General features: G+C 34.8%; 1 protein-coding gene across 1 annotated transcript in view; it reads right to left on the bottom strand.

Moving 5' to 3' along the window:
* Positions 1-15,628, bottom strand: part of kcnq2a (potassium voltage-gated channel, KQT-like subfamily, member 2a) — a 32,087-nt gene that overhangs the window by 1,908 nt on the left and 14,551 nt on the right. The window contains exons 8-16 of the mRNA XM_073818854.1: positions 14,935-15,029; positions 14,682-14,744; positions 13,985-14,014; positions 10,676-10,869; positions 9,655-9,702; positions 7,623-7,640; positions 5,336-5,435; positions 4,274-4,405; positions 1,266-1,383 (exon numbers count right to left, since the gene is read on the bottom strand). Of these exons, the coding sequence (XP_073674955.1) occupies positions 1,266-1,383; positions 4,274-4,405; positions 5,336-5,435; positions 7,623-7,640; positions 9,655-9,702; positions 10,676-10,869; positions 13,985-14,014; positions 14,682-14,744; positions 14,935-15,029 (798 nt within the window). The remainder of the gene's footprint in view (positions 1-1,265; positions 1,384-4,273; positions 4,406-5,335; positions 5,436-7,622; positions 7,641-9,654; positions 9,703-10,675; positions 10,870-13,984; positions 14,015-14,681; positions 14,745-14,934; positions 15,030-15,628) is intronic.

The following is a 15,628-nucleotide window of genomic DNA, read 5'->3' as shown; positions in this document are numbered from 1 at the left end:
TAATGCTACAAAGCGTTTTGATTGCTTTAACTTTACATGTTGTTTTAATGCTACAAAGTGTTCGCTTGTTTTAACTTTACACATAGTTTTAACTTTACACATTGTTTTAAAGGGGTCATCGGATGCCAATTTTCCACAAGTTCATATGATTCTTTAGAGTCTTAATGAAAAGTCTCTAATATACTTTGGTTAATAATTTTCTATAGTAGTGTAAAAAACACCCTTTTACCTTGTCAAAATCAGCTCTGCAAAATATCAGCTCATTTTATCGCATGGGCCCTTTAAATGCAAATGAGCTCTACTCGCCCCGCCCCTCTCTGCTGAGGGATTATGAGCTGTAATGTTTACTTTAGCCGTATTTAGCCGCGTTTATCAGCAAAACTTGCCAACAAGCACATTATTAAGAAAGGCCATTTGCAAAGATGCATAAAAAACTCACTTCTGATGTGGGTGAAGCTGCATCACGAATGATTCACACGAACATAGATGCATATGTAGATCGGGATCGGTGCTTTCCTTTTAAAAACGCAAGTAACGTTGTCCTCTGCCTCTTAAGCGGCTCAGATGTCGGGAGTAAATGACTACTGCTATGTTCATTATTACATCCAACAACATAAAACCTCAATCGCTCAATTAAAGGCTTCCTCTGCACCTAAGTCAACACAATGGCAATCGTATTCTGTTTCAGCTCGGTGAGGGCAGGTAAAACGCTCATGTCAATCAACTGTGTTTCGTCACAACAAGAAGAAGCTGAGAACCACCTGATTTTGAAAAGGGGATATTACTTTTAAAGATTAAAAAAATACCATTGTTCCCATTGGTACGTTTTGTCCTGAGATCAGGTAGCACATAGACATTGACCTTTCCAATGTAATTACGCAATGTGTGAAGTCGAGCTATATAGTGCACAATGAGCATTGGTGGTTAAAACATACAGAATTATGTCAAAAGACAAATCATTTCGCTATATTTGACCTTATTCCTTGACTGGGATTGTGTAGCCCTTTAAAGCTATGGAGATAAATCCTGGAATGTTTTCTCTTAAAAAAACGTAATTTTTTTTTGACTAAAGAAAAAAAGACATGAATGACATATAGATGATGGATAAATGGATGACATAGGGGTGAGTAAATTATCAGGTAATTTTTATTCCAGAGTGAACTAATCCTTTAAAAATAAAATATAATAGCATAGATGCTAATAAAAACCTTTATTTTAAGAGTCTACTGTGCTACAGCCAATGAAATTAATGCAATGTGTTTCACCTGTTTCTCCATCTTGTTCAGACGTCCCATCATGCTTGGGTCCTCAGCCATCTCCGTGTCGCTTTTGGGCTTGTCCTTTTCTCCTGCCGTGGCTCCCTTTCCCACAATCTGATCCACTCTAGTGATCCAATAGACCATCACTTCGACACATAGTCAATACACCCTCATCCACACTGAGATTCAGTGGTTAACTGTGCACTGTACCTTGTCAAGTTAACAGAAATTAGCTTTATGGAGGAGAACTCGAGCATGCGAATGCAAACATAGGACAATAAACGAGGGAAGATGATCGAAGCCTGATTTGCTGAAGGTGAGTATATGCGATACTGCATGCTGCATGCAATACTGCAACATTGTTAATCAGCATGCATTCATCAGGGACCTACGACCTACGAAGATGACTCTTTCAAACAAAAATGTGCTGCAGTTGTACACTGAGATGAATGCTTACAATACTGCAGTGAAAACACATAAGTGTCTTTCTTTGCAAACTTAAAGACAGCAGTGCTGGGGAGAAACTAACTAAAAATTAAGAAAAAACAGCCCTTTATGCCTATATAAAATATATTAAAATAATATACACTAAAATAAAAGCTGATTCTAAATATTAATAAAAGCTATAATTGTATATACAGTTGAGGTAAAAAGTTTACATAAACCTTGCAGAATCTGCAAAATGTTAATTATTTTACCAAAATAAAAGAGATCATATAAAATGCATGTTATTTTTTATTTAGTTCTGACCTGAATAAGATATTTCACATAAAATACATTTACATACAGTCCACAAGAGAACATAATAGTTGAATTTACAAAAACGACGCTGTTCAAAAGTTTACATACACTTGATTTTTAATATGTGTTGTTACCTGAATGATACACAGCTGTGTTTTTTGTTGTTGTTGTTGTTTAGTGATAGTTGTTCATGAGTCCTTTGTTTGTCCTGAACAGTTAAACTGCCCGTTGTTCTTCAGAAAAATCCTTCAGGTCTCACAGATTCTTTGGTTTTTCAGCATTTTTGTGTATTTGAACCCTTTCTAAAAATGACAGTAAGATTCATCAGTATGTAATAGTTTCATGAGTCCCTCAGGTGTCCTCAGTGTGAAAAGATGGATCTCAAAATCTTACAGTCATTTTTAGAAAGGGTTCAAATACACAAAAATGCTGAAAAACCAAAGAATCTGTGGGACCTGAAGGATTTTTATGAAGAATGGCGGGTAGTTTAACTGTTCAGGACAAAAAGGGACTCATGAACAACTATCACTAAACAAAAAAAACACAAAAAAAAAAAAAACACACAGCTGTGGATCATTCAGGTAGCAAAACAGTATTAAGAATCAAGTGTATGTAAACATTTTTATAAATTCAACTATTATTTTCTCTTGTGGACCATATGTAAATGTCATGTGAAATATCTTATTCAGGTCAGTACTAAATAAAAAATAACATGCTTTTTGTTTGATCCCTTTTATTTTGGTAAAATTATTAACATTTTGCAGATTCTGCAAACTTTAAAATTTTGACCTCAACCGTAAATACTAAAATAACTAATAGTAAAATAACACTGTTTTAATCCTTGCAGTAAAACCTGTTCAATTAGCTGGTTCATGTATAATATAATAATCATATTATTATTATTAACAATAATCATAATAATAATATAGTTTGGTACTGTCGTCTCAATTGAGATTCATATTAATTTATTCATAAACCCAATAAAATGTCCTGGATTCAATTATAAATGATATAATCAGATAGAAAGATTTTGCACCCTTAAAGGCATAGTTACCCAAAAATAAATAAATTCTATCATTAATTACTCACCCTCATGTTGGTTCAAATCATTTGTGTTTCTGAAGATGAACGAAGGTCTTACGGGTTTGGAACAACATTAGGGTGAGTAATTAATGACAACATTCATTTTTGGGTGAACTATCCCTTTGTTAGTCAGACTGGACCAGTGGAAGGTAATTTGACTTCTATAATTAATAATGTAGGGAAATAAATGAAAATTAATTAAAAAATGTCACTTGGTTCCATGCCTTATGATGCTTTGTTTTTGCACACTGCATAATTAAGTTATTCTCTTATTTTTAAACCCTGGAACAACATGCACAATTGCATTCGACCCCCGGTACACAGGCTGCATGGTCACACCATAGTGTGTTGTATTACTGTACAGCAAAACACTTTTTATAAATTAACTTCTAAGCAGTGAATTATATATGAATAATTATATCCATCCAAAATGTAAATCTTCCTCAAGGTGAACTTAGAATAACCAATCAGGAAACAATCCTACCGGTTAGTGACAAGTTTCCCCTCAGGATTTCGGTCACTGACGCTGCAGTTTTTAATAAAATGCTGTCCAATAATAAACCCATTCAGCCTGGGAACGCCATTTGTGAATGATTACGTACTTCTTGTGACGAGGGGTCGAGGGGGGAGGGGGACCAACAATCAAATCTATCCTGGCAAAGTACACAGAGAGAACATGGATACCAAGCATCATCAAGCAACACATGGAAACCACTCCCTGTACCCCAGCGAGGACCGTCGACAAATAAGAAAGAATATATTCCATACATGTCTGTTCTCACCCACTTCCAGGAACAGTGTTTCAAGTGTACATGTATGACAGAAATGGTTTTCGCTGTTGGAATATATTGGTATATGTGTGGATGTTATTTCACAACATATATGAGGCTTATTTGAGAGAAAAGTGAATCTGAATTCAAATCATTTTGAATGTGAAAAAAAAAAAAAAAACACTGTGAAAACCACTGTGAATGTGATTTTGATCAAGCAGTGTTGAAATATTTCATCCTGCTTTTTTAATCTCTGTAAGATCAAACAGTGACCACCAGAGGGTGCAGCCCACAGCTACAGCTCTTGACAGATACTGATTGACTACTGAAGCAGGTGGATCCTTTCATTGTTAGAAGGTCACCGCAATGGTGAAAACTTTGTGATGTGATTATTTAGTTTTAGACAGACTGAAGTCTTGCCTGGACTGAAGGTTCTTGATGCGTGACAGCATGTCCAGATGGCCTGCTGAGTACTGCTCAATCACATCCATCACGTCATAGGGCCTGAGGCTCTCTTTAAATCTCCTCTTAGACACCAGGAACCGCATAACACTGGGGAAGACACAAGAGGTCATAAATTAGGGTAAAAAAGGGACACTTGAGGGACTCATGTGGAACTATTACAGAAGGTTCAAACATTCACTAATGTTCCAAAAGGAAAAACAATGCATTAAGAGCCGGGGGTGAAAACTTTTGAACAGCATTAAGATGTGTACATTTTTTTTTTTTGCCAAAATTTGCATATAGTACTGCCCTTTTAGAAGCTACAGAAGATACTTACATGTCTCCCTGAAGACAAAGTTAGTTAAATTTACCCTGATCTTCAAATTCAAAAAGTTTTCACCTCCCAGCTCTTATTGCATCATGTTTTATTCTGAAGCATCAGTGAGTGTTTGATTCTTCTGTAATAGTTGTATATGAGTCCCTCAGTTGTCCTCTGTGTGAAAAGATGGATCTCAAAAATATACAGTCATTGTTGGAAAGGGTTCAAATACACAAAAATGCTGAAAAACCTGAAGGATTTTTCAAAAGAACAGCAGGCAGTTCAACTGTTCAGAACAAACAAGGGACTCATGAACAATTATCACAAAAAAAAAAAAAACCCAGCTCTGAATCATTCAGGTAACAACACAGTATTAAGAATCAAGTATATGTACACATTTGAATGAGGTAATTTTTATAAATTCAACTATTATTTTCTCTTGTGGACTAAAATGTCTTACTCAGGTTGGTACTAAATAAGAAACAACATGCATTTTGTATAATCCCTCTCTTTGGTAAAATAATAAACATTTTGCAGATTCTGCAAGGTGTGTGTAAACTTTTGACCTCAACTGTAGTTAATTATTTAACATTTGTGATGTAAAAAAAAAAAATATTTTTTTTTACTGTTTTTAAAAGAATTGTAAGTATACTTAATTGTTGTGAAAGCAAATATATCTACCCCTAATCTTTTCTAGCCTGGAGATTGGTGCTTCTTACCAGATTGCTCTGATGGTGACCTTGAGTCCTGGAGACAGATCCGGCACAAACTCGCAGGGGTAACCCCTGTCATCCCCAAAATCTTCTGGAAGACTTGCCTCTACAACACACAAAACCATAGGCTGCTCCCAGTGTAAAGAGTCCTAATGTTAACGAAGAAAAGCCCTTTGACAAGATTAAAGATTGCAGAAAACATCTGCCAGGGCAGACATGCTCGATAAACTGCTAAAGGCACTCCACTTTATACAACAGTTAGTTCCAGTCCTTGAATTCGATTGGCTGAGCGGCGTTCCAAGAGTGATATTTACTGTAGTCCAACAGCACTGTGACTTTTCACTGTTAGCATCACTCTGCCTGTATGCGTTCCCACCATCCTGGACCAGAGTTGAGTAAAGTTACTATGTCTTTTTTACAGAACTGTTGTATAAAATCAATATCACACTTGCAAATGATGTTGTTCTAAATATCAGCATGACTGTATCTCAGCTGTACAGCTATGCTGAAATTCAGTACAATAGCTGCTCATGTGATATTGCTAGAGTAAAACCCATCATAGATCAATTTTGAAACGACATAAGGGTGAGTAAATGATGACAATTTCAATTTTTGGAAGAACTATTCCTTTAAAAGCACATGGAATAAGAGTATGTCCTCTAATAAGGCGCTTAAAGGGATAGTCACCCCAAAATTAAAATTCTGTCATTAATTACTCACCTCCATGTCGCTCCAAACCCGTAAGTCATCTTCAGAACACAAATTAAGATATTTTTGATGAAATTCAAGAGCTTTCTGACCCTGCATAGACAGCAGTGCAACTGAAAGGTAGTAAGGACATCATTAAAATAGTCCATGGGACATCAGTGGATAAACTGTAATTTTATGAAGCTACGAGAATACTTTTGGCGCGCAAAGAAATCAAATATGACGATTCACAAGAGTACCAACAAGGAACACAGTATAGGAGAAATTGTTGAATAAATCATTATTATTTTATTTTTTTGTGAACAAAAAGTATTCTCGTAGCTTAATAAAATTAAGGTCACATGGACTATTTTTATGATGTTTCTTTTCTGGGCCTTGAAAGTGGTAGCTGGTTGCTTTCCATGAAGAGGCAGGAAGCACTTGGATTTAATCAAAAATATCTTAATTTGTGTTCAGAAGATGAATGAAGGTCTTACGAGTTTGGAACAACATGAGGGTGAGTAATTAATGACAGAATTTTCATTTTGGGGTGAACTAAACCTTTAAATCACAAATTACCCCAAAGTGCCTTTCTATTTATTTATTATACAATTTGGAAAGTAATTGCTAAATGTCAAGTGAGATTTTCTAAACTGAAAATAATTTATTCCACACTTCAGAAGTGCTCAGCGGAAAAAATTAGATGAAAAAGAGATGAGCACGGTCAAATTTCTACTCCTGTGAAACTGATATCCCTCCTAATCTCACAATCACTTTGTCAGCATTAGTCAGAAGCCTCAGACATGCTTTAATGTTTCAATGTGCATTTGGAGCTGAGACAATAGTGTTACTCATGCATGAAGCACTTACCAGAACCTGCTAGCCTGAGCATTTAGCATGTGCGATAGCACATTTGTGCACCTAACAAAATCTAGCAGTTGGACAAATTTCAACCCCCTGAAAAACCCTGGTTAACATGTAAAGCTAGGACAAAAAAGGCGTAAGTATTAGTACTACATGTGTCATCCTTATGCCATATGAATGAGGATGTGACAGCCAAAAAAACATATCCTATTCAAATAACATAACCAGCTAGTTGAAACCGCACAAGACCGATTTCTGGAAACAGACTTGTTTCCTTCATAAGCTGAGAAATTCTGTCATGCAGGTTAGTGCAAAGTACATGATGGAAAGTGTAAGTTGCAAAGTGTTTCATTTACACCTTCATGGAACACATTCTGTCATGGGATGAGCATGAGACCGATATCCAGGCTGAGACAAATAAATAACATTTGCTTTGCTCTACTATCGCTCTTCACCCTCATATAGGTGAAAAGTAAGGCTAATACAGCTGCTGTAAAAACTATCCAAGCATCAGTGAATCAATTAATATTTTGTGTGATGCTTCAAGTGAGATGAAACTTTCAGCCAAGCGTTCATGACAGAGAGTGTTGGATGATGGGCAGATCTGTAAAGATATGCTGCAGCTTGGTAATTAAGGAGCTATTTTTAAACATGCATAGTGTTTCTTTAGCAGACTGGTGTGGAGATTTTTTTTGGACTAGTGCTAAAGAGATGCAGCCCCAGACAACATAATTTGTCTTACTGATTAAGCCCTCAATCGCTGCCAAAATGTGAAGAGAAAAAGAGAGAAAATGTGAAAGAGAGAGAGATGGTCAAAGATGACAATGACTTCAACCGTGCAACTGTATAACACATGGTATCGCTTATGTTAGACTTATATTACATTATGAGTGGGGGAGATTTGCTAATACCTCATTATAAAGCACTTTCCATGAAAACGATATACTTTAATGTTCAATTACACTTTTAAACAGCATTAAAGGTACAAATCCCATGGTTTTTTAAGGGCTTTTAGATATGTTAGTAAAAATGATTAGGTAACAACAATAACCTAGCATGAAAAGGTTTTAAATAAATTATGTTTTTTGAGAAAAACATTTCAGGATTTTTCTCCATATAGTGGACTTCTATGGTGTTCCAAAGTTTGAACTTCCAAAATGCAGTTTAAATGCAGCTTCAAAGGGCTCTAAATGATCCCAGCTGAGGAAGAAGTATCTTAAAACGATCGGTTATTTTCTAAAAAAACTTACTTTTTAACTTCGAATGCTCTAGCTCTGCGTGAACTCAGTTTATTCCGGTTAATGACAGTTAGGGTATGTTGAAAAACATTGTTTTCTTCTCCAACTTCAAGATCGTCCTACATCGCTGTTTTACCTTTTTTGTAAAGGGTGTTTGATCTTCTTTGAACGTTCACTTTGTAAACATTGGGTCAGTACTTCTGCCATGATGTAGGACGATTTTGAAGTTGGAGGAGAAAATGAGATGGGAGTTTCTCAACCTACCCTAACTGTCTTGAACCGGAATATACAGAGTTCACGCAGAGCTATAGACAAGATGAGCATTTGATGTTCAAAAGTATAGAAATTGTCAATTTTCTTTTTTTAAATTTAACTAGATAAGACCCTTCTTCCTCGGCTGGGATCATTTAGAGCCCTTTGAAGCTGCATTTAAACTGCATTTTGGAAGTTCAAACTCGTGGGCACCATAGAAGCCCCTATTTGGAGAGAAATGTTTTCCTAAAAAAATATAATTTCTTTACAACTGAAGAAAGACATGAACATCTTGGATGACAGGTGGTGAGTAAATTATTTGTAAATTTCAATGTATTGTAGTAAGGAACAATTTAAGTTATTTAAACTATTAATTTTAAATGACATTTAACTTACAAAAAAACAACAACAATAAAAAAAACATTTTTGTCTTTTCTTCATTACAAAAAAACAATATTTCTTAAAATTAGGGAACACAATAAATAGGAAGACAATAAATAAATAATTATTCATGCATTTTTTCAGTTTTGCAACTGCATTAAATGTAATAATTTCAAGTTATTGATAAAGAAAAGGCTTCTTTAAATAACAGAAACATTTTCAACACTATTGTTTGTTCAAATACTCATTGTGGCATACAGATGTATTTATTACGTTCAAAAATATTTATCGCTAGTAAATAACAAAGCACAAATAAAGTGTTTTTCTTTTCTTTTTTATGTCTCAATTATCAGGGCTTAGAAACTGAATTGGACTGAATTTTTTATTTTCAATCCACCTTATTTTTTTTCCACAAGACTGGACATGGCCATTTGTACATTTTGTGGGTCTGGCTTCTGGTCTTATCGTCACTGGTGTGTAGTACAAACAGTTTTACTGTTTACTGCACATTGTCATTCTCCTTATTAATTCCCTATAGCGGCTAATAAACCTAAAGTCACACCCATAGGTTTACTTTCAGGTTGAAGAATAAGGTGGATTTATTTGTGTTATACCGTATTCATGGAAAGTCCCAAAAATTGTATGATTCGTAATATCTACTTCTCCAACTGTTTATGCTGCGGTATCACTGCTACATAAATTATTTATACAAATTTACTCAGCTGAGTTCTGCGATGCTGTTTCTTATTTATCCAACATAATAGCTTGTCATTTCTACCAGTTGGCCTTTGCGAGAGCAGCGATCGCTGCATACAGATTCTGATTAAATATAGTCTACTTCTAAGAGAAACTGCTCTGTCATCTCTGTGCTTTTTGGATCATATTTCTGGATCATGGCCTAACCTGGAGACCTCTTCATGGCGATGTCCTCGTCTTGCAACTCAATCAGCACTTTATTTTTTCCAGTAGAGAGAAATGAGAGAGAAACCGATGAGTGTGCAGGAAGTGAAATACATAAAATGGATCCATTTATATAAATATATTTTGAAGTCAAGCACTGCAGAGTTATGCCAAGAGCAAAAACAGGTAATGAGAGAAACACAAAGGGGCGAATTCACTAAACAACTGTAACACTGTAGCAAGCGGTATTTATACTTCATCTCATTCACTAACCACCCAAAATCCAGTTTAATTGTCAGTCTTGCCAGGACAAACATGCTAAATCAGGAGTTTGCACTGTTGCCTGATTTGCGCTTCTGTGGTGAATCAGATACTAAACAATACAAATGCAGTAGCATATGCAAATAAACAACACCATCAGCAGATGCATTTCATTCTTAGTGAATTCCCCCCAACGCATTTTCACCATGGATGAAATATTTTGTGGGGATCAAGCATCTAAGGGCATATAAACCTGCTCCTACAGTTACTGCAACTGAAAAGCCACAAATGGTTCAGCATCAACAAGCATCTTATACAATACAACATACAATAATACAATGTTCCACTGCAATTCTCTCCAGACGTCTTGTTTTGAAACATTAAGCCACTTTCATGTGTTTCAGCAAGGGGACTAAACCTATGAAATACAGATCAGTTTTTCTGTCAGACTGTTTCTTTAAATAGAAACACACACATGCTGTCTGAATTTTAATGAATGGACTGTCACTGACACCATCTTTTGTGCAATACAGTGTAGCATCTGATTCTGTGCCAGGGAACAAACTATTCTTTCTAGCTGCTCAAGTCCCACACTTGAGCTTTTAAAAAAAAAAAAAGAAAGAAAAGAAAACAAACCTATGCAAAGCGAGTATTGTAAATTAGTATTGGAAGCAGCATATATTTTGCACTCTGAGTAACGGTTGAAATAGAGTTTGTATCCCTGTATTCCTGTGTGTGTTTGTGCATAACAACATTCCCTGACCTTCAGAGTTCTGCCGAGAAACTCCATCTTTCATTCTGAAAGCGTGTTTTGCTTTGTTCCGCTCTGTGAAGCTCAAGCTCTTGGTCACTTTGCTTGGACTCTCTTTGACTCCCTCCTCTGCTTTGGGGGTCTTGGCTTCCTTCCCCCCGGTGCTCTTGGAGGGACTGCCTTTCTCTTTCAAGCTGGCCTTACGACTACACAGCAGACACAATGAAACACAAAAGACAGACAAAAAAGCAAAGGAAACAGACAAATCATCCTGAGCCCACACTTTATTAATATTTTTCCAGTGTGGGGATAGAAATAATTCCTGAAACCATCCAGTGCTAAAAAGAAAATGCCCAGTAAATTATATTAATTAACGACCATACACTGCAAAAAAAGTAATTTTGTATGTCTCTCTCACTGACATTTCTGTTTTAAGCATAAATTTCACTTTTTTAATAAGATTTATTTAGGGTTGCACCGAAAATTTCAGCGGGCGAATATGACATTTTCCGGTTACTTCCGGTTTATTATCCGCTATACGGAAATAACGAGAAGAATAACAATGTGCAGTAAACTGTAAAACTGTTTACATTACAAACCAGTGTGTTCATAATTAAGATAACACACAGGTAAACACACCAATATCAAGGAGCAAAACGAGCTGTTTGTTTTATTGGCTTTGGTTTTTTTAAAGTTTTAAGTTTTTTTAAATTTAAAAGTCTTGAAAATGTTTTAAACTTTTTATTATTTAATAAAAATTTTCAGCCAAGTTTATCCAGAATTTTCAGTTTCGGCCCAGAATTTTTATTTTGGTGCATCCCTAAAAATAAATGTCAAATGTTAAGATTTGAATAGTACGTTTTAGTAGTGTTTTTTTTAAACTACTAAACTGCTCACCGAGCCTGCATTTATTTAATCCAACATACATCAAAAACAGTAAAATTTTGAAATATATTTACTATTTAAAATAACTGTTTTCTATTTGAAAATATTTAAAAATATAATTTATTCCTGTGATTTCAAAGCTGAATTTTCAGCATCATTACTCCAGTCTTCAGTGTCACATGATCATTCAGAAATCATTTATTATTATTATTATTATTATTATTATTATTATTATTATTATTATTATCAATATTTAAAACAGTTGAGTACATTTTTTCAGGATTCTTTCATGAATAGAAAGATCCAAAAATCAACATCAATATCTGAAATGCTGTTCTTCCACACTCTCTATTCATCAAAGAAACCTGAAACAGTTCTACTCAGCTGTTTTCAACATAATAACAATAATAATAATAATAATTTTTTTGAGCAGCAAATCAGAATAATAAAATGATTTCTGAAGGATCATGTGACTGGAGTAATGATGCTAAAAATTCAGCTTTGAAATTACAGGAATAAATTACATTTTAAAATATATTTAAATAGAAAACAGTTATTTTAAATAGTACAAATATTTCAGAATTGTACTGTTTTTTTCTGTACTTTGGATCAAATAAATGCAGGCTTGGTGAGCAGAAGAGACATCTTTAAAAAACATTAAAAAGCTTACTGTTCAAAAACTTTTGACTGGTAGTTTATATTCTCTGAAAGCAACTCTTAATACCTTAGACATTTTAAAATCATACTATTATATAGATGTATTCGTTTTTGCATGATGCTACAATTTACATCAGCAAATATAAGTCAATTCTACAAGTCTGTACAACTCTACATAAATAAAATAAATAAATTTGTTAAAATGTAACATTTAAAACTAAGACAATTAAAAAAGAAAACTAATTGCATATTTAAGAAAACTATTTTTGACGATGGATTTCATTAAATAAAAATGTTTTTAAAAAATATCATTAAAATATTATTTTGTCTGCATGTTACAGCTTATAAAAAAATTCTTAAAAGTACAACACAGTTACAATTTGACTTGTATGTAAAATTTGCTATAGAAATATTAGCTGAAGCCACCAAAAAGAAAACACTGAAATGTGCTTAAAAATACAGATATGTACATTTCTAATTTCTAGCAATTTCACAACAAACCTTTTAATTCCTTAGCAAACACTGAATGTATTGTTTCTGTATTCTTCTACTTCAATAAAGATCAGACTTACGTGGGCAAAGATATGGATAATGGTGCTTCTCAGTCATGCAATGCAATCCACAACTTCCAGATGCAACAGCAGACCCACATGCTGCCACAGCGGAAACTTTTGAACCACAAAGCAATGAAACACATGCATGTTGTCGGGCATGCTGAAAAAATACACAACTGTTATATTGAACACCTCAAAAAACAGCCAAAATAATAAATAAAAAAGTGAGAGACCCCAATAAAGCACAAGGCAGCTTGCAGAGGAGGACGGTCTCGTGGGACTGAGGTAAAAAGCGATGGGAAGCGCTTCCAGGTGCTAAGTGGGAAAGTTGATCTGCAAGCAAAACTCTCTCACAAAGCTAAACAAATGTCTGCCTCTCTGGTTCGAGCAAGACAACATTTTTAGATGCTGGAGAGCAGAACATTTCTCAGCCCACCTGAGCTGATAGAGAGATTAAAATACTTCAAGACCTATACGAATATGCACTATGCTGTATGTCTGAAAAAATTGTGAAATATTTCACTTAAGCTGATGATGGTACACACTGAAGGAATACATTAAGAAATAGGGGGAAATCAAAGTCAGGAAAGAAAGAGAAATTCAAATGCTGGAGAGAGAGATCTGGGCGTGCAGACGTTAGTATCTGTGTGCAACGGTACCTATTGCTTCTCGGGCAGCACCCACACAGGGTGTCTTTGTGTGAAATCTCACTACTGCGAATGTGGTTGGAGTGGGTCATGAGAGAGAAAAGATTATACAAGCAGTGGTCAAAAATGGTTTAGGCCATGTCCAAGTGTGGGACCTAAAATGAGACGTGTTTCCCCCTAAAACCCCCTAAAACATGAAATGAACTGAATGAGTCACAGGTTGCACTTGATTTTACAGGATTACAACAGCAGCAGGTCTTTTACAAGGTAGAAACACCAAAAACATGCCAAGTGTGATTGTTTCAGCATTAATATATTTGAACTGCATTGATTATGCTATTGATTATTTCATCTCCCTGTAAAATACCATTTGACGATACTGTAGCATAAAGTGCAACCAGGTTGTCTTTGAATAACATTTGTGATTTCAAATGACTTCAAACACAGCAATACAGCCTGTTTTCTCATTTGAAGAATGATTATGGTGCTCTGAAACTACAAATATCTATGTGTTTGAGTTTTGACTGACGTGATTTGGGAATATTCAAGTATTTATGGGAAAATCTATGACAACAAACCTTGGAGTGACTTCTAGCTGAGAGTCCTTCCTTTAGAAAGAGAAAAGAATGTGATGTTGATTAGATTAAAGCAAGCAACACCATGAACAAACATTTTGAACAGAAATAACAAATACAGTTGAGGCCAAAAGGCTGAGACAAACAGTGTCTTTCTTTTTTAATTATTTATATTCTTCTATTTCTAATCAATGTGAAATTGATATCAAATACTCATTCTCAACTAAAATGCAACGTCTGTCCAACATTTGGGTCAATATTGACTTCCGGTGCCTACTGGGCAATATAGGTTTTATTATAGACTTTCATTATTATATTTTCAGCATAACAATTTGAGTGAAAATTATCCGCATTTCAGCAGCATAAACTGCAAGTCTGTGTAATATAATATAATGTGATCCAATGAGCATTGGAAGCAAAAAAAATCTGCCAGTGTGTACAAAGAGTCACATGATCAATTACTTAGTAAACTGTTGATTAGTGAGCTAGAAATAGTGCTGAATCTGAAGAATTTCTTCTCCATCGTCATTAACTTTTCTTTGTTGCAGAAGATTTAAAACATTTTTTTTTACAGGTTAAAAAAAAATCCAGATTTTCAATGCGGTCTCAGACTTCAGGCCCCTCTGAGATATGATAATTATAAAATTTTTTTACACTGATATATTAATATTTAAAATGTTCTTTAGTACAATGACCAGACCTGAAACCAGATTTTCCCTTCAGGCTTCTTAAAATGTCGAGCTGATTTACAGGAGGGATGAGTCTTTAGGAAGAGGCAGAACAGAGACTTTTAAAATGTATAACAACAGCATATAAAACTGCAATAAACTGCTAAAGAGAGTGTTTCTGTTCATTAAATGGATTTGGAAATACTAACAAACAAACAAACAAACAAAGAAACAGGTCAAAATACAGTATCTACAGTTACAGTGGTCTACAAGAAGACTGACTACCTGTACATTGGAACCGACACAGTCTGCTCATAAAAGTCCCACGTGGACACCAGGTCTGTCCGTGAAAGATTTGTGGCATAAAATCTCCAAGCTGCCTGATGTGGGGAAAAAAATGATTAAAAATTAACTTCTAAGGTAGCAAGTAGCAATACTTCCATTGTAATACATCACTGTATGCAGTAATCACCAACATTTCAAGTCATCTAAATCAAAGAAAACCTGATTAAAGTGAAAGTCAAGGAAAAATTGAGGAAAAATGATCCTCAATATATCATTTTTAAAGGGATAGTTCACTCAAAAATGAAAATTCTGTCATTAATTACTCACCCTCGTGTCGTTCCAAAACCGTAAGACCTTCATTAATCTTCGAAAGACAAATTAAGATTTTTTTTTTCAGATCCAATAGCTTTCTGACCCTGCATAAACAGCAGCACAACTACTATGTTCAAATAGTTCATGTGACATCAGTGGTTCAACCATAATTATATAAAAAGAAGAAATTGTTGAACAAATTTTGTTTTGTTTTGTTTTCTTTGTGCACAAAAGTATTCTCATAGCTTCATAAAATTAAAGGAGAAGTTCACTTCCAAAACAAAAATTTACAGCTAATGTACTCACCCCCTTGTCATCTTCAGTCATAAAGAAGTTGTGTGTTTTGAGGAAAGCATTTGAGAATTTTCCTCCATATTGGACT

Source organism: Garra rufa, chromosome 15 (assembly GCF_049309525.1).
Source record: "Garra rufa chromosome 15, GarRuf1.0, whole genome shotgun sequence".
Lineage (NCBI taxonomy): Eukaryota > Metazoa > Chordata > Actinopteri > Cypriniformes > Cyprinidae > Garra > Garra rufa.
Note: the sequence above shows the minus strand (reverse complement) of the source record. Positions and strands in the feature narration are given on the sequence as shown.